We start from the raw sequence: 25,469 nt of genomic DNA, 5'->3' as shown, positions 1-25,469 counted from the left end.
TTATTAACTAAAATTATTTTAATAATTTAAAAAAAATACATATCTGTTTTATTTTTACAAAGATATCTATCTGCGATATGGCATGTGTAGCTACCTAATGTCAATCTTAATGGTGTATTATTGTTCATTTTGTAGTCTCATCGGATACATTTCAAATCTGTGATCAAGGAGAATTAAAACCTCTACTCCTTTAAAAAAAAGTATTTTGTTTTTAAATATTGTCACGGATAGTCTTTCAGATTAGAAAGTATACAATGTACTATTTTGGACTGAATTGCAATGTATTTTGTATCAATCTACTTTCTTAAAATATTTCGATATTTACATCTAAAGTGTGAAAGTAAATTATAGGAATGTTGGGACGGGCTATAACTTTACCCTCTCTTCTCTAAAATAACACAAAAAAAACTCAAGATGCAAAGAAACATTTTTTATTGTCAATTGCTGTTTTGAAAAGAAATATTCAGGGAAAACAAGAAGGCTAAACACAGTTAGTTACCCTTTACCTGAAAACACAAAAATCAATTTTTAAAAATTAACGCATTAGTTAATTAGCTATAGGTAATTAATTATTTTGTAGGGTATCTCGAACAAGGGAAAGAAATTGTACCAAACTGAAGTAGTAGTATAAGCTGAGTCTTAATAAAAAACAAACATAAAATACAACAAGACTATAGAAACAATAGATAAATATAGAATCTTCTATGTTCATAAGCACTTCACTAGCAGAGTGGTTACAATGTCGGCTTGAGCCATGAGTTCGAATCCAGGTTGTTCCCCCTTTTTTTTCATAAATATATTTTTTTATTGTTAGTCTAGATCTATTACAAATTTAATTACATGACTGATCCAAACTAATTGAAAAAACTATGCTTAATTATAGCTTTGTATTTTTAAAGAGAATTTTTTTCTTGTTGCTATATTTAGTTTCTTTCCCTCCTCATTGCTGTTTCTTTCCTTAGATAATACGATTATAATTTACAGTTCATTTATACATACGCCGAATAAAAGAAAAGTATTTTGGCTATATTTCAAATTACATGTTAATTTTTCTCTAATACACCCATGGCAGGGTGTTTATTCTGTTCTGAGCCTAAAGCAAATATTTAATTAGCGCTAATTTAGTTAATTTCATTCCACAAGGAGGTGTAAAAAAATAATTGTGTTGCAAGCTAATGTAATTTCCATTTGCAACAAGAAATAATGCTAATAAGGTTGTAATTGAAATTGGAGATACAACGTGAATGGTGATGAGATAGATCGAACCTGATTGGTGCAATTTCACAAAAGAGGAAGTTTGAAGGCTTATGTACAAGTGCTAACTTATACCAATATTTATGTTTCTTGGTAATAGTACAATGATCGTTTACTTATACAGCTTTTCATAAACTTACTTTGATTATTTAACTCTTTCGGTCTTATAAATATGGCGTGATATTAAAACAGGAAGTTAATGTCACACATACAATGTGGTATAGAAACAGGAAGTTGATGTCCCACCTACAATGTGGCATAGAAACAGAAAGTTAATGTCCCACATACAATGTGGCATAGAAACAGGAAGTTAATGTCCCACATACAATGTGGTATAGAAACAGGAAGTTAATGTCCCACAAACAATGGGGTATAGAAACAGAAAGTTGATGTCCCACATACAATGTGGTATAGAAACAGGAAGTTAATGTCCCACATACAATGTGGCATAGAAACAGGAAGTTGATGTCCCACATACAATGTGGCATAGAAACAGGAAGTTAATGTCCCACATACAATATGGTATAGAAACAGGAAGTTAATGTCCCACATACAATATGGTATAGAAACAGGAAGTTAATGTCCCACGTACAATGTTGCATAGAAACAGGAAGTTGATGTCCCACATACAATGTGGCATAGAAACAGGAAGATAATGTTCCACGTACAATGTGGCATAGAAACAGGAAGTTAATGCCCCACATACAATGTGGCATAGAAACAGGAAGTTAATGTCCCACATACAATGTGGTATAGAAACAGGAAGTTAATGTCCCACATACAATGTGGTATAGAAACAGGAAGTTAATGTCCCACATACAATGTGGCATAGAAACAGGAAGTTGATGTCCCACATACAATGTGGCATAGATACAGGAAGTTGATGTCCCACATACAATGTGGCATAGATACAGGAAGTTAATGTCCCACATACAATGTGGCATAGAAACAGGAAGTTGATGTCCCACATACAATGTGGCATAGAAACAGGAAGTTAATGTCCCACATAAAATGTGGCATAGAAACAGGAAGTTAATGTCCCACATACAATGTGGTATAGAAACAGGAAGTTAATGTCCCACATACAATGTGGCATAGAAACAGGAAGTTGATGTCCCACATACAATGTGGCATAGATACAGGAAGTTAATGTCCCACATACAATGTGGCATAGAAACAGGAAGTTGATGTCCCACATACAATGTGGCATAGAAACAGGAAGTTATTGTCCCACATACAATATGGTATAGAAACAGGAAGTTAATGTCCCACGTACAATGTTGCATAGAAACAGGAAGTTGATGTCCCACATACAATGTGGCATAGAAACAGGAAGTTAATGTTCCACGTACAATGTGGCATAGAAACAGGAAGTTAATGCCCCACATACAATGTGGCATAGAAACAGGAAGTTAATGTCCCACATACAATGTGGTATAGAAACAGGAAGTTAATGTCCCACATACAATGTGGTATAGAAACAGGAAGTTAATGTCCCACATACAATGTGGCATAGAAACAGGAAGTTGATGTCCCACATACAATGTGGCATAGATACAGGAAGTTAAGGTCCCACATACAATGTGGCATAGAAACAGGAAGTTGATGTCCCACATACAATGTGGCATAGAAACAGGAAGTTAATGTCCCACATACAATGTGGTATAGAAACAGGAAGTTAATGTCCCACATACAATGTGGCATAGAAACAGGAAGTTGATGTCCCACATACAATGTGGCATAGATACAGGAAGTTAATGTCCCACATACAATGTGGCATAGATACAGGAAGTTGATGTCCCACATACAATGTGGCATAGATACAGGAAGTTAATGTCCCACATACAATGTGGTATAGAAACAGGAAGTTGATGTCCCACATACAATGTGGCATAGAAACAGGAAGTTAGGGTTGGGTGTTCTAAGATCGAAAATGAAGTAAACTTTCGTAGTATATAAAACATGAAAATATTTCACATAAATTTTACAAGGTTTTTAAAATAAATAAAACATTTCTTCAATTTGTAAAGTTCCTAAATTATATTTAAATGAAGATTTTGTTGTTTCTTGAAATACATTCCATTTAACAAAGAAAACATGGTTAGTACCTTTCAAACTATCACAAGGTTAGCACCTTTCAAACTATCACAAAGTTAGTACCTTTCAAACTATCACAAAGTTAGTACCTTTCAAACTATCACAAGGTTAGTACCTTTCAAACTATTACAAGGTTAGTACCTTTCAAACTATCACAAGGTTAGTACCTTTCAAACTATCACAAAGTTAGTACCTTTCAAACTATCACAAGGTTAGTACCTTTCAAACTATCACAAGGTTAGTACCTTTCAAACTATCACAAGGTTAGTACCTTTCAAACTATCACAAGGTTAGTACCTTTCAAACTATCACAAGGTTAGTACCTTTCAAACTATCACAAAGTTAGTACCTTTCAAACTATCACAAAGTTAGTACCTTTCAAACTATCACAAAGTTAGTACCTTTCAAACTATCACAAAGTTAGTACCTTTCAAACTATCACAAAGTTAGTACCTTTCAAACTATCACAAAGTTAGTACCTTTCAAACTATCACAAAGTTAGTACCTTTCAAACTATCACAAAGTTAGTACCTTTCAAACTATCACAAAGTTAGTACCTTTCAAACTATCACAAAGTTAGTACCTTTCAAACTATCACAAAGTTAGTACCTTTCAAACTATCACAAAGTTAGTACCTTTCAAACTATCACAAGGTTAGTACCTTTCAAACTATCACAAAGTTAGTACCTTTCAAACTATCACAAAGTTAGTACCTTTCAAACTATCACAAAGTTAGTACCTTTCAAACTATCACAAAGTTAGTACCTTTCAAACTATCACAAAGTTAGTACCTTTCAAACTATCACAAAGTTAGTACCTTTCCAAGAATCTAGCCTACCCTCATGTGCATTTTTTAAATTTAATGTTTACAAAAATATATTCCACATAGATAATTTTTGTATTCCTTCGAAATGATTAAATTATGATGTAATGACACATTTCTTATAAAAGAAAAGAGAAGTCACGTTTTTTTTCTTAAGTTTATAATTAAATCTAGACCTGTTCCATTCAATTTTAGATTCTTATTCTAGGAGTGCACAAAGTTGTTTTTGTTTTTGTTTTTTTTTTTGGACTTGACAACATTTTGGTATTCTCAAACTATTTCCTTTTTTTTTCGGATTGTCATAAACAATGAATCAACATTTGCTTTTCTATGGGTCTCAAATGTGAAATCCTCGGCTTTGTGATAGCTCTTCAGGTGTCTCTTTCAGGGGGCCATATTCTGCCAGCTAATTTTCTCTATTCCAATGAGGACGAAATGGCACCAGAGTCGATCTTTAAACCTCTTTCGGTGGAAACCTCTGTTACGACGTCCTACTTTGAACTCGCCTTTGTCATTTGTCATGCGCCGCCAGCGGACAACGGCATTTTCTGCAGGTCATGCGGGAAAAAAAGCAGGTCGCAACTGGGTTTGCGTAGTCATATGAAATGCTGCCCGTATCCTTAATCTTCGGATCGAAGACATTGCCTTTATTTGCAATGAATCAGTAAGAAATTTAATCTGTGAGCTTTAGAACAGGCTAAAAGTGAAGTGCTAATTAAAAATAATTTAAAGAGCACTCCGGTCACCAGGTTAAACAAGAATATTTTAAATAAATGCCAATGTACTACATAATAAGATTCCCTTATCGAAACATATTTACCTAATCTCCATAATACCTTTATAATGGTACTTTCACGAAATATATAACAGTACTTTTACTAAATTTATTATGGTACTGAATCTATATTTATAATATTTTTACTTAATGTCTTTAGGTACTTCCAGTAAACTAAATATAGTAAATATAGTAAATATAGTATATCTGTCACCGTCAAAGTAAGAAATTCGTGATTCTTTTAAATGTCTGGAATTTTCAGGCTGTATCTTACTTTGCCTTGATACTCTATAGAATAACGTATACTGGTTCAGTAAAAGGTCTCTTACGAAACAACTTCATTGTGCTGGGCCGATACAGAAGTTGTTCCCTATTTTGTTGTAGGACTAAGACAAGAGACAACGCAGCAGTGCACGTGAAAGTATCCGGTTCTTCTGATATGTAAACATAGTGCACCGCTTTTAACAGAATTCACTTCAGTGCAATATTAGTGAATGGTGTGAACCAAGGTTACTGCTACTAATGGTGTGAACCAAGGTTACTGCTACTAATGGTGTGAACCAAGGTTACTGCTACTAATGGTGTGAACAAAGGTTACTGCTACTAATGGTGTGAACCAAGGTTACTGCTACTAATGGTGTGAACCAAGGTTACTGCTACTAATGGTGTGAACCAAGGTTACTGCTACTAATGGTGTGAACCAAGGTTACTGCTACTAATGGTGTGAACAAAGGTTACTGCTACTAATGGTGTGAACCAAGGTTACTGCTACTAATGGTGTGAACCAAGGTTACTGCTACTAATGGTGTGAACCAAGGTTACTGCTACTAATGGTGTGAACCAAGGTTACTGCTACTAATGGTGTGAACCAAGGTTACTGCTACTAATGGTGTGAACCAAGGTTACTGCTACTAATGGTGTGAACCAAGGTTACTGCTACTAATGGTGTGAACCAAGGTTACTGCTACTAATGGTGTGAACAAAGGTTACTGCTACTAATGGTGTGAACCAAGGTTACTGCTACTAATGGTGTGAACCAAGCTTACTGCTACAAATGGTGTGAACCAAGGTTACTGCTACTAATGGTGTGAACCAAGGTTACTGCTACTAATGGTGTGAACCAAGGTTACTGCTACTAATGGTGTGAACCAAGGTTACTGCTACTAAAAAGAAACCACGTGAATTGACCTTGACCTATAAACTGCTGAAATGTTTCAATGTACTGGTAATGCCTAAAAAAGAGGGTTATAAAAAGGTTAAATTACTTTGTTTCAAACAAGGTTTCGGTGCTATCATATTTAATTATGTAACATTAAACACAACTTTCTACGACCATTGGGCCATTGGCCATGGAGAAGACGATGGAGTATGGACAAAGCTGTACATCCAAATAAAACTCTATTCGTTAGGATATTGAAGTTTTTCATTTGCTAGAAGAAACAAATGCTGTTCAAAAATAAATTGTAACTAGTTTCTAGGTTTTATTCCCCCACTCTATTGGATCGACTTCAAGTACCATTCAGATAAAGAAATATTGTTTGTAATGGTGCAATCAGATCATCTCGGTTTGTAGTTCTTTGAAACACAAAAAGGAGAAACTCATAAAACTAAACTTTTTTTTTATTTTAATGTTCCTTGTTTTTTTTTATATGCATTTTTGGGGTTGCGGGTATCCTCTATTGTATCAATTAAGATAATTGATTGGAACATTATTATTTTTTTTATTTTAGATACTTAATTGCTTATAAAAGAAACTAATAAATGATATTTTTCATGCCTGTACCACTTCAAATAATATAAATTATTTTAGAGCTCTGTTGCCGTCATTTGTAGACAGCTTGAACGTATGTAAAATGTATATATATATATATATATATATATATATATATATATATATATATATATATATATATATATATATATATATATATATATTCTTAATAAAAATTAGAAATATTTCATTAAACAAAATTATGTGTTGTTGTTTTTTATTTAGGTTATGTTTTTAATTATGTTTCTTTGCTTCATTAATTTATTTGATAATCCAAGAAGAATAAAAAGTGGAATAGAAATAAAAATTGTATTTTTAATGATAGGAAATCCTTATGCTCCTTTTTTCATGTATTTAAGGTTTATTGACAAATATCTTTAAGGATAGGACATTAGAATTTGCCTGAAGCGCATGTATTTCTAGTGATAACAGTAAATACTTTTCTCTAAGTCCATTCCCTTTTTATAGAAATGATCCTTCTTAAATTGTAATAAAATACGTTGTCTGGAAACTAGAGTTAATGTGCGACAGTTCTGCTCGATAGGAGAATGAAAAGTTGTCAAAATAAAACTGATATAACTATTTGTTTACTATAATGACAATATCAGTTAGTAGTAAGACTTACAAAATGGTACTTCACTAAATAAAACCTGTTACCTCCACAGGTCGGCTACCAACTGTTACATTATCAACGTTGCTTTAGCAGACTTGGCCTTCATCGTCATTGTGGTCCCTATCACCACCGCAGCGTTTGTGACTGAGAGTTGGCAGCACGGGGAGGCCATGTGTAAATTTAACCAGTATATCTCTTATGTAAGTTGGAGTCACGTTGAGATACATGTGTGTTTCATGTGTGTATAAGTTAAGCTTCAGATATATTTTTGTCTGTGTGATACCAACCTGGTGTGTTTTTTTTTAAACGATTCCTTTCACAGCTTGTAAACTCTCATGGGTTCAGGAATATAAAAGTTGAAACCTGATTTACCTGGACTCTGATCTCGAAAACAGTTCCTACGATTTTTTTGTTAGAAATTTGACAATTTATTTATATCCTTTTTAGCTAATTGTTCACACAGAGATAGTTCTGATTTGACGCAATAAGTTTTCAAAATATAATCATATTAATTTTAATTAAATATTAAATTTGGTCTGGAGATTAGACGATCTATATTTTGAACCTACGTCAGTGGAAATTCCCGATTATATTCACTAGACCAGCGGTTCTCAACCTTCTAGGCTCGGCGACCCCTTTTTACAATCCCCCACTCTGCCGCGACCCCCCCCCCTCACAAACACACATACAGCAACAGAAAAATAGACAAAATCAATTCATTGTTTCGATGGTCTTAGGCGACCCCTGGCAAATCGTCAATCGACCCCCAAAGGGGTCGCGACCCACAGGTTGAGAACCCCTGCACTAGACAGTTAAATAAACATATAGACTTTTAAGAACAGTTTGTGCATCGAATTGTGTAGAAATCTGTCTAGACTACTGTTTTTTTTTTGTTTGTTTGTATCATGGGCGTAGCCAGGATTTTTTTTCGGGGGGGGTTTTGGGGGGGGGGTGAATTTTTTTCTCTCCCCCCCCCCGGGAAAAAAATTATATGTATTTATGTGTGTGTGTGTGTGTACATAATCTTTATTACATTCTGACCCTTCATTCTTTCGGAAGACGTTTATTGTGCCCTAGAATAGGTTCTTCCATGAGTTAGTGAAAAAATTTTAGATTCCCCGACATTACTAGCAAAGGGGTCTGGGGGAGCGCTAAGAGCTCCCCCAGCGCGGGGCGAAGCCCCGCCTCCAAGCACTATTTCTGATATTGAAAACCAACAAAATGCATATTCTGAGGTATCTACAGAGCATTTTCCTGCTATTAAAAAGTTCTATTTAAAAAACCTAATGTGCTATTCTTACTGACTTAGACCCTCCCTCATCAAGCTGTTTCCATAGGGGGTCTGGGGGAGCGCTAGGAGCTCCCCATCGCGGGGCGAAGCCCCGCCGCCAAGCACTATTTCTGGTATTGAAAGCCAACAAAATGCATATTCTGAGGTATCTACAGTCCATTTTAATGCTATTAAAAAGTTTTATTTCAAAAACCTAATGTGCTATTCTTACTGACTTAGACCCTCCCACGCCGTTCGGAGCATTTGACGTCAAGCAGTTTCCATAAAAATCTGTCACTGGTAATGTCTGAAGCCTCTTCCCACCTACCATGAGGACCTCCATGAATGAGTGGCGTCAAGTTGTACTAGGATATCATTGCAACTCTTCTTATGCGTAATTCATTTTGTCGGAGAACATGTCCCGCAAACCTCATGCGTCGTTCTCTCACAATCTTACTAAGGGGTCGACTCCCAGTTCGGCATAGGATTTCCTTGATTTAGATCCGATCTCTATAACTGACTCCTGAAATCTGTCTTAGCCATCTTTGTTGAGCTATATTTAGTGTTTTTCGATTTCGGTAGATGACTATTCACTGCAGTTTATTAATGGAGCCCTGCCACTGGTAAAAATGTGTAACTTCTCTTGAATACGGTCTTGGAATTAAGTGACAGTAGTTTGCTTTAGATTTTATATCGAAAAGAGAAGTTTTATCGTCAAAATCTTCTGTTGGGGGTTTTCCACCTCAAAATGCTCTGTAGGGGGATCTTAGACTCAAAACCATCTGGAGGGGTTTTAAACTTTAAAAAAAAAAGCCATCTGTAGAAGAAACTCAAAACCCCCGATTGGCTTGGCTACGCTCAAATAATTTTAGTGTGTAATTTGTTTTTTTTTTTTATATTGAAGATGTATTTTTAGCACCAAACCCCTCTGAATGGGGGTTTAAACTAAAAAACCCTTTCGGCAACGCTCATAGCATTTTGAGTGCGTAATTTGCTTTTTTTCTTACACTGAAGATGGCGGGGGGTTTAAACTCAAAACCCCTTTGACTACGCTCATAGATTTTAGAGTGAGTAATTTTCTTTTATTTATATTGAAGAGGTACTTTTTAGCTTCAAACTCCACTGGAGGGGAGTTTAAACTCAAAACCCCATAGACTACACTCATAACATTTTTAGTGTATAATTTGCTTTTTTTTTTATTTTTAAAAAGAGGTATTTTTTACCTTCAAACCCCACTGAAGTGGGGTTTAAACTCAAAACTGAGTCAAAACCCATTTAGCTACGCTCATAACATTTTGACTGCGTAATTAGCTTTTTTTTATATTAAAGAGGGGGTTTATCGTAAATTTTAGACGGGGTTTTAAAATCAAAATCTTCCTTAACTGTGCTCTTGGAATTAGGGGATTTTCGTTTGCATTTTTTTTTTGTTTTGTTTTATAGAAGAGGGGGAGTTAACTGCAAAAACCCCAGGTATGGGGTTTAAAACTCGAAACCCCTGGTAGGGGGTTTTAAACTCAAAACCCCTAGTAGGGGTTTTTAAACTCGAACCGCTCTGGTAGGCGTTTTAAACTCGAACCCCCCTGGTAGGGGGTTTTAAACTCGAACCCCCCTGGTAGGGGGTTTTAAACTCGAACCCCCCTGGTAGGGGGTTTTAAACTCAAAACCCCTTTGGTTGTGCTAGGGCAAGTGATGGTTTAGTATTGAAATCTCACCTAAAATAAACAAAATCAAAGCAAAAAATCAGTCACTAAATTCCGACTCCCCCCCTCCAAGGGGGGGGATTTCATTTCGGGGGGGGTTTGAACCCCAAGAACCCCCCCCTGGCTACGCCCATGGTTTGTATGATTGGATCTAGTAGTTTATTTAATCCAGACATTACATGAATTCGAACACTCGCTGTTTTTGTGGTCATTAAATCTTTTTTTTTTTATATTTTTAATATGAAACTAGCGCGCTGTATAATGTGCTTGTCCATTTTCAAATTATTCTGATCCTATTTCCTTCCATTTAGCTGTTTTTTATGTAAGAAAAAAAAATTGCAAATGTCTAACTCAGGTTGTTCTTTTTTCCTATGTTACCCGGATGACTTTACCTCTTCCTAGGGTCTATGCTAATGAGACCGGCAATATTCATTCTGTTTTTGGGGCTCATTTATTTGATTCATAAGCCAAGTTGTTTGATTCTATGCAAACACAAAAATTAATAGTGTGTTTGTATTAAATTACGATTTTCTTACCAAAATTTATTTCAAACAGCCAGTTTCGGACATCATTGTTAATGATCTTATATTATATTTGTTTGTTTGTTGTTGTTTCTTTATAGAGAATAAGTGGGCAAATGTTTTGCGTGAGCTTGATACATTGAATGAAGTTAAATGCTTAGATCTAGACTAACTAGATAGATCTAGATTTATATAGATAGAATATAGAGGACTCAGCTATTTAGGCAAGAATGGCCATCCTAGCCTGTACTATACTGCAAAAGATCATCTGTGTTAGAAATGTATTACATTAATAAACAAAAACACAAACATTCAACACACATCTAGTCATGCAAACATAAAATAAGTCTAAAGGTCGATGTAGAAGTCATTATCCCAGTGACCTAATTTTGGTAGAATAAGTGAGTTCATATTTATATTTTTTGTGTTCGTATTTATGTATAATTCATAAGCATCTTAATGATTTCATGTGAGGCGCTATGCCTGGGGATCTTAACATTTAGTTAATGTTAATATAGAATTAAAATGAGTTTATTGATGCCAAAATATAGAGACTGTTTGAAATAAATTATGGTGTGTGGAATCAAATAATGTGTGCCACATTTGTTTGAATTAAATGAAAACACACGGCCTCTTTGACCTTAAATATAACACTATAACAACAAATATAGGTTAGGGGAACAAATATAAGAAGTCATCCTTTTTCTCCTGAAACTAAAGAGCATTTTGATACTTCCTTTTCTGTTCCATGTGGAACCATTGTCAAATAATGCGCTGTCAAAGTCAAACTTTGACATTTTGGCCTATAAGTCTTCGAATAGCATAAACTACTCTATATCACCGAACAAAAAATTTTTATATCAGGAGCGGGATAAAAAAAATGTTCATTTTTTTTAAATTTAACATTCATTAGTTATAAAGAGCAAAATGAATTGTAGGCCTATAAAAGAGGTAAATAAATAATATAATACTTATAAATTTCTTAAACTGTTCCAAAATTCAATGGTCTTTGTTTCTGTAAGATCTATTAGACAGAAGTACTAAATGAAGTCCATGTTTGAGATTGAGGTAAAGAGATTAAATGGCAGTCTTGTGACATGGTTTTTTCGTCTTATCAAATTTCGTGCGAAACATTTTATGAAATACCATTTATTATTACTATTATTATTTAAAAGAAAAAGCCTTATAACCCTTCCATCACAATGTCTGAGTATGTGACGTCAGGCTATTTGAACGCAGACTCGGGGTGTTCAAAGTGTACGACCGTCCAGAGCCTCGCACCTTTAGGAGACCATCGCAATATTTTTTTATCAAAACGAACAATAATATAAATAGCCAATAGTGACAAATTGCGTAATGCCTCAACATTCTAAAATGCGCTCTTCCTGTGCATGTGGGTATATAGACGATTATGTGACTTGTGGACATGATCTTGTCTAATGCATTTGTTAGATTTTATCTTTAACATCTGCTCTAAGCTCCAAATACATTAGCAAGGCTCATCCTACGCCCATATTGGTGAATCTGTTTGTAAATCAAAATGTCAACACAACCAGATCACGAAGACATCAATTAAGGTGCATGGTTTTCTATTGGTCTCCACGCAATACTGTCATCTTTTGCTATACAAACTTCTAACTCAAAAACTCTGAGTGTGCATAGACCACTACAGCTTTTTTTTTAAACAATGGCTATCAACTAGAAACAGTGAGAAGCGATAAACAAATAGACCTGTGCAGATAGAGAAAGAGAGAGAGAGAGAGAGAGAGAGTCAGATAGAAAGACAGAAATATATAAGGAAAGAAACAAAGAGAGACTAAGAAATTGTATATCAAAACGTATTAACAAATAGAACTCTACAGTGCTCGAATCAATGATCTAGTACGTATCTATGGATAAGCAGACTGTTGGTTACTATTCATATTAGAGCGTTGAACTGCAATTCGGTGGTCTCGATGGTCCCGGGTTCATACCCTGCCCACTGCCATCGTCCTGCGGGAGGTTAGCGATAGGATGTACATTATATTGCACTCTGAAGGAACATCCGAAACATGTCAAACATTTTACTAACCAACAAACAAACCTTGAATGACTTTCATTTTGTTGTTTTTCTCAGGTGACTTTGTTGTCCACTTGTTTAACATTGACAGCTATGACCATTGACCGCTACTTTGCCATAGTTCATCCCATCAAATCCATGAAAAGTCGGACACCCAGAGTAGCGGTCATTATATGTATAGTCATCTGGTTCGGTAAGTCTTTATATATGTAGCGTTGGACAGAAACCCTGTTATCATACAGGCCATGCGCTTGTTCTCTCCAGACCTGTCAAGACGGAATTCAGCAGGTCTGGGGAAGTAGAAAAGATAGTGGGGCACCGTGACACAAAGTTTGCCACGAACCTGGCGAAATATGAACCTTTCTGCACTGCGTTATTATAGACTTATCCACTCTGCTAGTACATTGACTATATCAATGGATATATTACAGTCTGATGTTACTTGTTAAGTGCGTCGCGGGAAAAAGAAAACATTATTTTTGTCCATTAAGCATTCATGTCTTCATTTTACTCCATGTATTAATTGGTCTTGGGCCATTGCTTAGCTAATTGGTGAAGTGCTCTCTGTCATTCTTACTTAGAGCTCAAAGCTCATTATAGTGTTTTCTTGGGCATTGGATGTCCTAAGTATCCAATCGTCACCTTTCCCCATAAGTACTACCTTTTTGTAGAGTAGATAATTGACAAGGTTATTACGCCTGCCTAGACCTCAAGAGTAGCTCTAAAATTTAAAAAAAATTAAAAAAAAACAAGGTTACAAAAGACAGTTTGTGTGGAAACACAAACTGAAAATCGGCCCCCGAAGTGGTCCACCTAGGCAGGCTTCAATATTTTCAGAAAGATCATCCAAATGAAATTATATCAAAGACAAATGAGAGATAAGAATGAAGAAAGAAGGTTAACAGATCTTGTGTAGTGCCCCAACGGTCCCGCAGATCAAAGGATAGGTGAAAGTGAATGTAAAGTTAGATGTGAACCTGGCCTAACTAGTTCCTCTTTTAGACCTTGTGGTCTATAGGGCAGATGATGTAAAGTTCATCTGTTTTTGTGGCCTACGGTTAACGAGGGTGTCATGTAGCCAGCACAACGACCAACCGCCTTTACTTTTCCCCAACTAATGTCAGGTACCCATTAGAGTTGAGTGGACTCAGAGGCGCCCAAAGATTCCAAAGTTGAAAATCCCAGTCTTCACCAGGATTCGAACCCGGGACCCCCGCGCCTCCCTTGGCCTAACTGATGTCTTATAATTGATCTAATTGTTTTGAAAAGGCTCAATCTCTTAATCGAATCCTCAAAAGAAAAAGAAAAAATAACTTCCGCAATAAAAAAAAATGTTCAGGAAAATGAAGTTTACAAGATTACTATTCGTTTTAAATTAGGACTAACTTATAATGTATACTAATTAGCTTTTTCTCTTTAAAAAACTGCTTGCATAACTGATTTTAAAAATTAGATTTTTCGCTTTCAGAAAGAAAAATGTAGCCGTTGCATCAGAACTTTGAATGGTCTAAAATATTGTGATGTCGGATTTTTAATATCTTTTCTAGTTTACGAGATCTAAACGGGACGGACGGACAGACGTACAGACATTTCGCACAAAACTAATAGCGTCTTTTCCCCTTTCGGAGGCCGCTAAAAAACAAAAACATGAACAATAGTTTTCAAAAAAAAGGAAAGAAAAATTAAAGTTTACGTTAATTGTAGTTGTCTCAATTAGTTTGGATCAGACATGTAATTAAATGTGTAATAGATCTGGGCTATAAACAATAAATCTGTGCGATTATATGTATGTCTACCTATTGTTTTTGTTTAGCGCAATTTCATACTTTTATTCTAAGTACTCTATTATGCTATCACTTGTCTGAATAAGTTAAAAAGGGGTGGGGGGAGAAAGAATGAGGTATGTGGGTGATCGCTTTTTAAATACATTTATTAAAAAGAAGGTGAGCGACCTGATTTCAAGCTCGAGGGCTATAGTCTCCCCAGGCCTGCATATTAACCACTGCGCTAGGGAAGAGCTTATAAAAATAGTTGTTTTATAGTTATCTATTGTTAATATAAAGGGGACTAATTGAATCAGTAAAGTACAATTTCTTTCCCATGTTCGACATATCCAACAATATAATTAATTACCAATAAACTAATTGATTAATCTTTTTATTGATTCTTGTTTTGTCTGGGGAAAAAATAATTGTTCAAAATTTCGCCTTGATCCGAGTTTGGGTGTGAGAAAAATAATGTGTACAAACTTTTTACCAGACCGAAAGACAGACAGACAGAGTTAATATAAGCTTTGTAAATTAAAACTGTGATCTATTTAATGACTAGCTGTAGTAAGTCGTTGCAATTGAAATGTATGCGGCTGTTAATGGTTTATATATCAAATTAGATTCAAAATTCAAGTCTGTTTGTTGTTCATATATACATATTGTTTTAGTGGTATCAAAGTGGCTAAATTATTAATCCAGATCTTATTTAACAAGCAGTTAGAACTTTTATTGGCCTGGAAAAAATGTCCAAAACTTTGTCACTTCTACCATTTAGTTTTCATCTTCGACTGTTTCATTGGTAGAACTAAAATGTAATTCTCATGTCCCCAGACCCGCTGGTAATATTTCATTGTAAAAAAAATGTCTTTTTAGTGTCTTCCTTGTAAAATTGTTCTAGCCGTTGGTGCGGAAGCTAGAGATAATATTCAACCATGCCTTCGAGCCTGATAGAATTCTACAGCAGTGAGAATGTTTCCATGGCATTAAATAGTTTAATTGTATTCTGTCCTACAGCTAGCTAGATCTATTTGTCTTTGAATTACAAAAAGTTTGAGATTTTCCCTTGTTTTTCTACCAACGTTGTAAACAATTCTTTTACCAGTGTAGACGTAATGTTGTAGATCAAAAAAGTCAAAGAAAGAAAGAAAAAAAGAGTTCTTCCTAGAAGTAAGTGAAAAAAAAAAGCAAGTTTACAAAGAGAGTTTGTGCTACCTCACAATCTCAGAGGCGGCCCCCGAAGAGTGAGTGATATGTATGTTCAATCAAAAATCGATATTGAAACTTTAACAAGAAAATTAAATATAATATAGTTTACAAGAGCTATTCGAAATAATCGAGTCAGAACAGAAGTGCGAATGAATCGTTTGGCGCTTGTTTTTTTTTTTTTTTAAATTTAAAAACAAACTAAACAACCTATTATCAATAAAGACATTTCAGGACCTTTTTAGAAAGAAAATAAGTGTAATATCAGTCAGAAGATTTCTAAGATTAAATTGTTGCTAATTTGTTTATTACTTGAAAAACATCTGAACAACCTATTATCGATAATGATATCTCTGACTTATAATTACATTAAATGTATTGTCCTGCTAAAAGATGAAATCAACATTCGAAATAGCTTTCAAGTTTTTGGGCTATCCAAACGTGACAGACAGACCACGCAAAACTTATAGCGGTCGCTATGTCGTATACTTCCGATGAGAAGACATGCCACTGCACGAACCACAGTGTGCGTTATAAGTGGATGCTGTCGTATGGCAGTGCATTCTTACCCTTAATAAACAATATATATGTTTTATTTTAACTTTTTGTTGCTAATATACAGAAAATACGCAATTTTAAATATTTATTTACTTATTTATTTATAACAAAAATACTATTAACAAATTGTTTACAAAATTTAACAAAACAATATACACGCAAATTATCTTTCTCTTTCTGTATGATTTCCCTTAAGTTTATGCATTGATTTAAAAGAGATGTGGGATATGAACCAACTACTTGCGTGCTTAGTTTTAACATTAAAATGGCTCGCGTTTAGGAGGTAAAATGTAGCCGTTGCACCAGAAATTTTCAAGATCTAAAATATCAACATATCGCATTTTAGATATCATTTCTGGATCTAAGCGTGACAGACGGACGGACATACGTGTGGACGGAGAGACCACACACATTTAATAGCGTCTTTTCCTGCTAAAAAAATTGTAATACCGCCGAGTTAAAAAAAAATTACTCTATAACATTTTTTTAATTAATAAAATAAAAAACCCTCAAAAAAAGCAAGATTTCTAAAAAGCCAAAAGGTTATCAAATATTTTCTAAAATGTAAAAGCAGGTGAAAGAGAAAAACGGTGTCCCTAATTGACAGATATTTAATGCTGTAATCTCCTCAACCTCGACAAATACAGTTAAGGGAAACAACTTTCTGAGCTACCAAACCCGAGGATGTTTAAAACTGCTGGGCTACCACGTCACGCCCACGGCGTTCTGCTTTCGCAAACAGACTTTCAAGGCTTTTGTCTGCTTTTATAGATTTTTTGTTTCGTTTAGTTTTCACCACTGTCTCTTTTTTAAGTTATTTTTTTTCTTATTGTTATTAATGAAACATCGTGTCAAAGTCCTTTCGTTTTTTGTTTTTTTTTTCTTTCGATGCTGAGAACTGAATTTACAATACATCAAGCTGCGAAACAAAACGTGACGTCACTTGGGGAATTCCAAAGACATATTTGACGAGACACATTCCAAGATTTTACTGAGCTCAAGACAGATTTCAATCAAGGCATTTGGGGAACTTATAAATCTCCAAGGACCAGATAAGGCTTGCGTTACATATACACCTTTTGTTAAGAAGGGAAATTGTCAACAAAGGATTTAAAATGTTTTTACAAGATTCGTTGGTTCCTCGACTTGGCTAGACATGTTATACAATCAGCTTCAATGGTCAAGCTTAACTCTGTCTGTGAAATGTAGGACTTAACACTCAGAGCCATACATTTGTATGGACATCGCATAGAAAAGTTCAGACAATAAAAACTCAAAGCCAAAGTTGTTACGTAAACAAAGTGTTATCTATCTTCTATATATATCATTCTCTTCGTGGCCCAACCATGCGGGACACCACGATGAAAAAGTCATGGAAAGATAATTCCTTTATTTCTGCAAGTCAGACTGGAGTTACCCCACGTAACTTTCGCGGTGACCGAGATCGAGGTGCAGAAAAAAAGAGGGGTGGGGGGACGTATGCTACGCCGCGGGTCGGCTCGTATAAAATATTTTTTTTTTACAATACTTCTTTATACAAACTTATAAGGGCAATTATTAATAGATTATAATAACTAATGAGTGTTAGATTTAAAAATTGGAACATATCTTTTATAAGAAGAGATGTCCAATTATTTGTAAAGTCAGATAAGTATCTTTAGAAAAAGATGGTTGCATAATTTGGAATTACGATCTAAGCGAATTAGAACAAGATTACAAAGAGAGTTTGTGTTACACAAACTCAGAGGCGGCCCCCATCGAAGTCGGATCCCTGTCGGATCTGCATATTCGCAAATAATATTCAAGAGGTGATTTAATTTTGATGTAAAATGTTTTACACGTTTCGGATGTTCCTTCAGAGTTGAAGATAATTACTTCCTAGTCCAAACCTCCCGCAGGACGACGGGGGATGGGAGCGGGCAGGGTTTGAACCCTGGGCCGTCCATAAATCTGAACGACAGTCCAGCGCGCAAACGGCACGACCAGGCAGCCATCAGATGGTCAAAAGTAATAATGTTTCAAAGATTCATTTGCCGTAAATTTAAATTTAAATTTAATAAAAAAATAGTAGATTAGTTTTAGTATATTAAAACATTACAATATTGATCAAAACGTTTGGAAATGAAAATCTACACTTTTTTTTTACACTTTAAGTTTAGAAATTGAAATTCTACATCTTAATCTAGTCTATTTTAGTCTAAACTAGATCTAGAAATTCTAGATCTAGACTCTAAAATAATTTTAATTAGAATATAAATCCAGATCTAGATATACTGTAATAAAAATCTAGATCTAGTTTTAAAAAAATCTAGATTAGATCTAAATCAAGATATCATTCCTTTTTTAAACTCGAGTCACATAACGAGGCTTAATAAACATTACTATACCGAGTTCTTTTTTCATTTGAAGAATTAATTCCATATAACGTCAGAGGGAAAAAAAAAACACTACGTCACTCGGCCTAGCTAGACTAAAAATCGCCTTCATCTATAAGAGCCATTTATCGAGTGTTCATAGACTTTGGTGCACCGATTGCGTTCTTTAAGCATTTCATTTAAAGAATTCATTCCATATGACGTCAAAGGAAAAAAAACACTACGTCACACGGCCTAGCTAGAATAAAAATCGCCTTCATCATTACGAGCCTTTTATCGAGTGTTCATAGACATTGGTGCACCGAGTGCGTTCTTTTAGCATTTCATTTAAAGAATTCATTCCATATGACGTCAAAGGAAAAAAAAACACTACGTCACAAGGCCTAGCTAGACTAAAAATCACCTTTATCAACACGAGCCATTTCTCGAGTGTTCATAGACATTGGTGCACCGAGTGCGTTCTTTTAGCATTTCATTTAAAGAATTCATTCCATGTGACGTCAAAGGAAAAAAAAACACTACGTCACACGGCTTAGTTAGACTAAAATATGTTTTCATTAATACAAGCAATTTTTTCGAGGGTTAATAGACATTGGTGCACCGAGTGCGTTCTTTTAACATTACATTTAAAGAGTCCATTCAAAGAAAAAAAATTCCATTACCTCACAATAGGCTAGTACCGGTACCATAAAAAAAAATGTCTTTATTTACACGAGATATTTAACGAGGGTTCATAGACATTGGTGCACTGAGTTCTAATAGATATTATTTAAAAAGGATCAAAGCCACATTGTTTTTGCGTTTTGTCTGTCAGTCGGTCTGTCCGTTATCTTGATATAAAAAAAACAACTAAAAGTTATTAAAAATTGATTAACCTTTATTTTACGTTTCAAAACATCGCAATAATTTTTAGGTATGAACACAATTGAAAAGTTTATATAATAGATTGTTCCGGATGTTTGTATAAATAGTAAAAGAAAAAGAGAATTTCAGATAAATGTAATACCGTTAATTAAATTTTTTGGATGGTCTCGTATAAAAATTAGATGTACTACAGCCACGTGGAGAGATTTTCATACCTTACTTTGGTGTTTGGATTCTGTTTTCCTTAAAAATCGGAACATAATATTAACGATAATTAGATTTTTTAATGTTTTAGGTAGAAAGTTAAATGTACTGTAAGAGAGTAGTGAGTTAAAATATTTTTCATAAAAATCCGTAAAAACATTATTTCGTAAATGAGAAGATTATTTGTTTATTAATTAGAAGAGGGAGTTCAAACAATTATTTCGCGTTAGTAGATTTTTAAATAAATTCGGAAATTTCTGGCGACGATTTGTAAGAAACAAAATCCGGAACTTTCTTTATCGATTACAAAACTTCTATGTTATGTTTTACAAGAAAATTAAATGTCTAAAAAGTAATTTTCAGTAATCAATTCTAGTAAATTACTTTTTTTAAAAGCCTTATGCGATTTCAAACAATCATTAGGCATAATTCATGTTTTATAAAACAATATCCGGAACATTTTTACACTTAATGAAATATAAGTCAGTATAGAGATTATGATTTAGCATTAATATGCTATTTACATAAAAAACGGAACAACATATTATTGATAATGTGTTTTTGCAACGTTTAAGCATGGAAATTGAATGTAATATAAGTTAGAAGAGCAAACAAACATTTGTTGGCGTTGATTAGTTTTGCACAAAAAAATCCGGAACAATCAATTTTAGATACTTAAAACTATTGAGATGTTATGGGAGGAACATTAAAGGGTAAATCAGATTTTCAATAGCTTTTAGAGTTCTAGTTTTTTAAATCTAATCGTGACGGACAGACCGACCAACAGACAAAACGCACAAAAATAAGCTTCTTTTATTCGGATGGGGGCACTAAACAAAAAATAAATAAAATCTGATTTTTAAAAAAAGTTTAAGGAATTGGTTTAGCACCTGATCATGTTGCGACGTTACGCTACTGCACGAAAATCGCTGCATAAAAAGTCCATTTAAAAAAATGTGCGTGATATTTACATACAAAGTGCATTATTAGCCTTTATAAACAAACAGAAATGTTTTCTTTTAATTTTAGCAGCTAGTTGACCAGAAAAAACGTCTTTAACTATTATTTGTATTTGTTGTAAACATTTCCTGTACATTTTAAAAATATATTTGACTTAGTGATACTGAAAATACACAAAAATTGTCCATCTTTGTTAGCATATTGTAACATTGCCTCCCTTACATTTACGTAATTTTTTTAGAATTGGTGTATTTTTATGAAAAAATCGCTTGCATAATTAATTTTATAAATTAAACGGTTTGCTTTTAGAAAACCAAAAGTAGCCGTTGCACCTAAACTTTTCAAGCCGGATTTAATGATGAAATAATATTTTCATATCTCTTCTAGTTTTCGAGATCTGAGTGTGACAGACGGACAGACGGACAGACGGACATTTTGCACAAACCTAATAGCGGCTTTTTCCCCTTACGGGGGCCGCTAAAAATACAAGGAGGTCAAAATTTAGTCTGCTAAAAAATCTCAAATCTTCACCTTTTTCAAAGCTCAAAGCATCGTGATATTTGGTGTTGTTTTTAGGTCTCAATGAAGTCTACGAAAGGGTCGAGAATATTTTTATGACACTTTTACTCGGGAAAGGCTTTTATCCCGTAGCCAGGATGAGACATTTGCTCTTAACTGATCTCTATGTCTGGAGACCCGCCATTCTGTCCAATTAAGTAGATGATCATGTAATCACATCCGTTTTTTATGAGACACGACTCCTTTAATCATCGTCTTAAGTTCCTCCTCTTATGCAGAGACCGAGCTCACAAGGAGACCTCCATATTCCTATAATGTACCTTCACGTTCCGCAGGAGGGCCATCACCATTCGTATGGCCCCTGATGGTGTGACGGTTGCGACATGGTTAGTGAGACTTTCTTACACGATACTTACATCCTAACCCCCATGTGGAACATACTGTGGTAGCCCACTGGAGGCTACCTTAGCTCTCGTAATGAGCCTATCCGATTCCCCGGTCGGACGTTTCCACGGAGGCACCACGATGAGAGTTGGAATCCTCCGTAGTTTGGGTCTAGACTTTGAAAATGGCTTACAACCTTCTACAAAAATATTAATTCATCGTCTTGAAGTTGGCATATTTAAGACGAAAAAAGAATTCTACGAGATACTAGGATCTAAATGTCACCTCCATATTCTCGCACACATGAAGAAGAGGAAGCCAGGACCTTCGGCTGAACTATACAAGCGTGAAAAATTATTATTGTTTTTTTGTAATCTTCAAATTCTCAATATGTCAGAAGATGTAAATGATTACAAAGGATTTTTTCAATCTACAACTAAGTAACGTCTATTGAAGAGTGTTTGATTACTGTATACATTTTTTAATGCTTACAACTCATGAAAATAAAACAAATGTTGATTCTAGTAGTAGTATAATCTATAAACATTAGAGTCGAGATGATTTTCTAAAGATATTTGTATATTTCCTCCACAGCCTCTTCAGTCGTGTGTTCTCCTTACCTGGTCATCCCAGAGCTTCGCCAGGAGAACGGCTCAGGGATAGTTATACTTGTGTGTACTCTGGTCTGTTCCAAGTCTGCCCAGAAGGCGCTAACCATCGTGGTGGTATTGGTCACGTATGTCGTTCCCCTCACGGTCATCATAGTCAGCTACAGCCTCATCCTCAAGTACCTCTGGAGGCATAAGATTTCAGTACGCAGAGATTTTAATGTAAGCTTTACTTTCAACAGTTCTATTTGGCCACACGGTCAGCCCTTTTTTTTTAAAGCCTGGACAATTGCTACAGTCGTTTCTATTGGGGAAAAATCGGAAAACAGGAGTAATTAGGTTTCGTATTGCAGTGATACCCAAACTAGTGTCCTATGAAACATTGACATATAGACTAAAAACTCATTAATTTTGTAGAAATACTTAAAAGTGTTTTTTAAATGTCAAACATATTTTAAATATAAATTGTACAGCATTAGAAAGAGTTAGCTTATAGTAAAGGACAAATAAAGCTAATGAAAATATTACTGAATCAATGATTAAGTAAGCCTGCAGGTTTCAATACACAGTTGTATTTTAATTTATAATATCTCACAATAGCATGTCATTAAAAAAATATGTTCTTGATTTATCAACAGCAGAATTCGGAGTCAAGTGAACCAGTAATGGGTGGCGGCACAACCATGGCCCGCAGGAGAAAGAAAGTTGCCAAGATGGTGGCAGCTGTGGCCATCCTATTCGCCATTACCTGGCTGCCCATTCACCTGTTCAACCTGGTCTACGTGCTGATGGATGAAAGCTTTCCGAAGAGCAAACCCATGTACGACTTGAAAATCTTCGCCCACACCCTGTCGTACACCAGCAGTTGCGTCAACCCTTTTATCTACACCATCATGGGAGACGGCTTCCGCAGGGCCTTCCGAGAGTCGATCCCCATCTGTCGAGGCTCGCCGTCCAGCTACCAAAGGCCAAGTTACCCTCGGAGAAGTGGGAGCACTATTGAGACGAAGTTTAACGGCGAGTGAAAGTGGGTCACACCAGGCGTCAGAGCACAACTTGAAAGTCTTCAAACCAGTTTTTCTTGGTTACCTTGGATTACTTTATCACAGTGACAGAAAGCTTTAACAGTAGTAAGCTATCTTAATGCTGGCGTTGTGTGGAATAACGGCATGGTGTAACCAAAATGGAACGGGAATTTAAAGTGGGCGACTTGTTTTGAAGATGGTTACTGTGGTTACTTAATTATCAAATAATGTGACTAACGAAAAAAACGGTTTGTTTTAATTTCAACGGTTGTTTACAACACGGCCCTTTGTTTCTGTGATGGCCTTTGCTTACGAGATTTGGATGAATCTCATTTGTCCACGATTGCTCTTTTGTAACATTGATGTCAGCGTACTCCTGCTAGAGCTCGAGCTGGCGGTAAAAACATTTAAATAACCAGCCTCGTCCACACTGGACAGAATCTCATACGAACATACATTGTCAGTAGGTAAAAGCGTACACATTTTGTCTAGAGTGATTACCCAGTCAATACCCAACTGTATGTGGGAGACGCCTAAGACTGACACATGAGCACGAGTGTTAATTATTTTCACTTGTAAATTCTAAGAGAAATGAAACGAAAATGGATTTACATGTACAGTCTGTAGCAGTTCATTTCTATCTTTATGTTTATTTTGTCAAGGATAGAAAGTATTTTCTATGTACGTAATTATGTCAGTAACATACTAAATGTACCACATTCCTCTATATCTCATTGTGCCTGCTATTCATCTATTTTATCATCATACACTTAAAATAATGAATGTAATAAAATATAACATTTCTTTTACAAGTACAATATGTTGAAGGCAGCACTTAACAAACACCCAAACCAAGACAGAAGACATATAGCAACTAGAACAGAACCTGTAGAAAATACAAGCATTTCAGAAACAAGAAATCTAAACATTTCTGGCGTTATAGGAAAATATGTTTACATTTTGGTCGTCAGTTTTCTAGTTGCTAACAACAAACTCCTGGCTTGTTTCCTTTCACGGACTAAATGTCGTTGTCCTCTAATGAGCGAGCGTTTTAAGTTTGTATTTGAAAATTGATAAGTCAAGGGAAGTGATGAGCACTGAGACGTGAATAACATCAACAGAGTTATAGCCCATAGTCACAATGTAAACTTTGATCTTAGTATTCACATTGTTACATAGGTCAGGGATGAGCAGACATTTTCTACGGAAGGCAGCATTAAACAAATTAATGCTACAATCTGGCTACAATGTATGGGAATGTTACTTGAACTATTCTGAAACCTAACAAGCAATGTATCTGATCAATTACAATCACGACATCTTTTGGTTTGAAACTTGTACTCTTACTAATTCTCAAAGATGGTTGTGAAGTCTGATCTTCGCTTTAAAATGACCATTATACTCAAGCCACGAGTAGTATGGTCTATAGTTAATTAACACACACACACACAGTCACAGATTGTCCATACTTTCTAATAACTTACTAATAATACTATGTATTACAGGAGTTTCATTATCACAATAATATAAAATAAAATGACCGCTTTTTCCCAGCGCTATTTCAATCTTAAATTTGAGCATTTAACTGCGTACCTAGTTGCATTGTGTGTGTGTGTGTGTGTATGTGTGTGTGTTTTAGATTTAATTAAGGTTGAATCTAAAAATAAGCCTTATAGTTACATCTTGTGTTGTCTTTATATGAGAAAAGAGTCCTTGTAATCACAACAAATTTCCATAAGGATCAATAAAGCAGTCTATGTCTTATCTGTGTGTAAAAGATTTCAATGCCCAGGAACGTATCAAAGTAATTGTTACTCTACATGGTGCCAAATCTTATTTATAGGTCAGTGATGCTCAACATTTTTCTTCAGCTGGGCGTCATTGAAATTTCTTTACGCACGTATCAATGGACGTCTCACATAAAAAAAAATATGCGCATAGAGCCTCTGAGGCTTCATTACAACTGAGCCTCTGAAGATTTAATTACAATCGAAACTTTGAGGCTTCATTAGATTCGAGCCTCTGAGGCTGCATTACAACCAAGCCTTTAAGGCTTCATTACACATTCGTTGCTGAAGCTTCGAGGGTCTGGATCGTCTCTCGTTAAGTGCCGAGTA

At 35.1% G+C, this 25,469-nt stretch overlaps 1 protein-coding gene across 4 annotated transcripts in view; it reads left to right on the top strand.

Annotated features, from left to right (window-relative positions):
- The window catches only part of LOC106072355 (kiSS-1 receptor-like), a 184,674-nt gene extending 159,763 nt beyond the window's left edge, over nt 1-24,911 (top strand). For 3 of the 4 annotated variants that reach the window (XM_056010529.1, XM_056010539.1, XM_056010549.1), the window contains 4 exons: nt 7,386-7,533; nt 12,941-13,076; nt 22,314-22,549; nt 22,966-24,911. In XM_056010529.1, coding sequence (XP_055866504.1) covers nt 7,386-7,533; nt 12,941-13,076; nt 22,314-22,549; nt 22,966-23,352 — 907 coding nt within the window. In that variant the 3' untranslated portion in view covers nt 23,353-24,911. The remainder of the gene's footprint in view (nt 1-7,385; nt 7,534-12,940; nt 13,077-22,313; nt 22,550-22,965) is intronic. The other variant, XM_056010554.1, reaches the window with a different exon arrangement.
- Nucleotides 24,912-25,469: the final 558 nt, after the last annotated feature.

The sequence above is a fragment of the Biomphalaria glabrata genome, chromosome 1 (genome assembly GCF_947242115.1).
Source record: "Biomphalaria glabrata chromosome 1, xgBioGlab47.1, whole genome shotgun sequence".
NCBI lineage: Eukaryota > Metazoa > Mollusca > Gastropoda > Planorbidae > Biomphalaria > Biomphalaria glabrata.
Note: the sequence above shows the minus strand (reverse complement) of the source record. Positions and strands in the feature narration are given on the sequence as shown.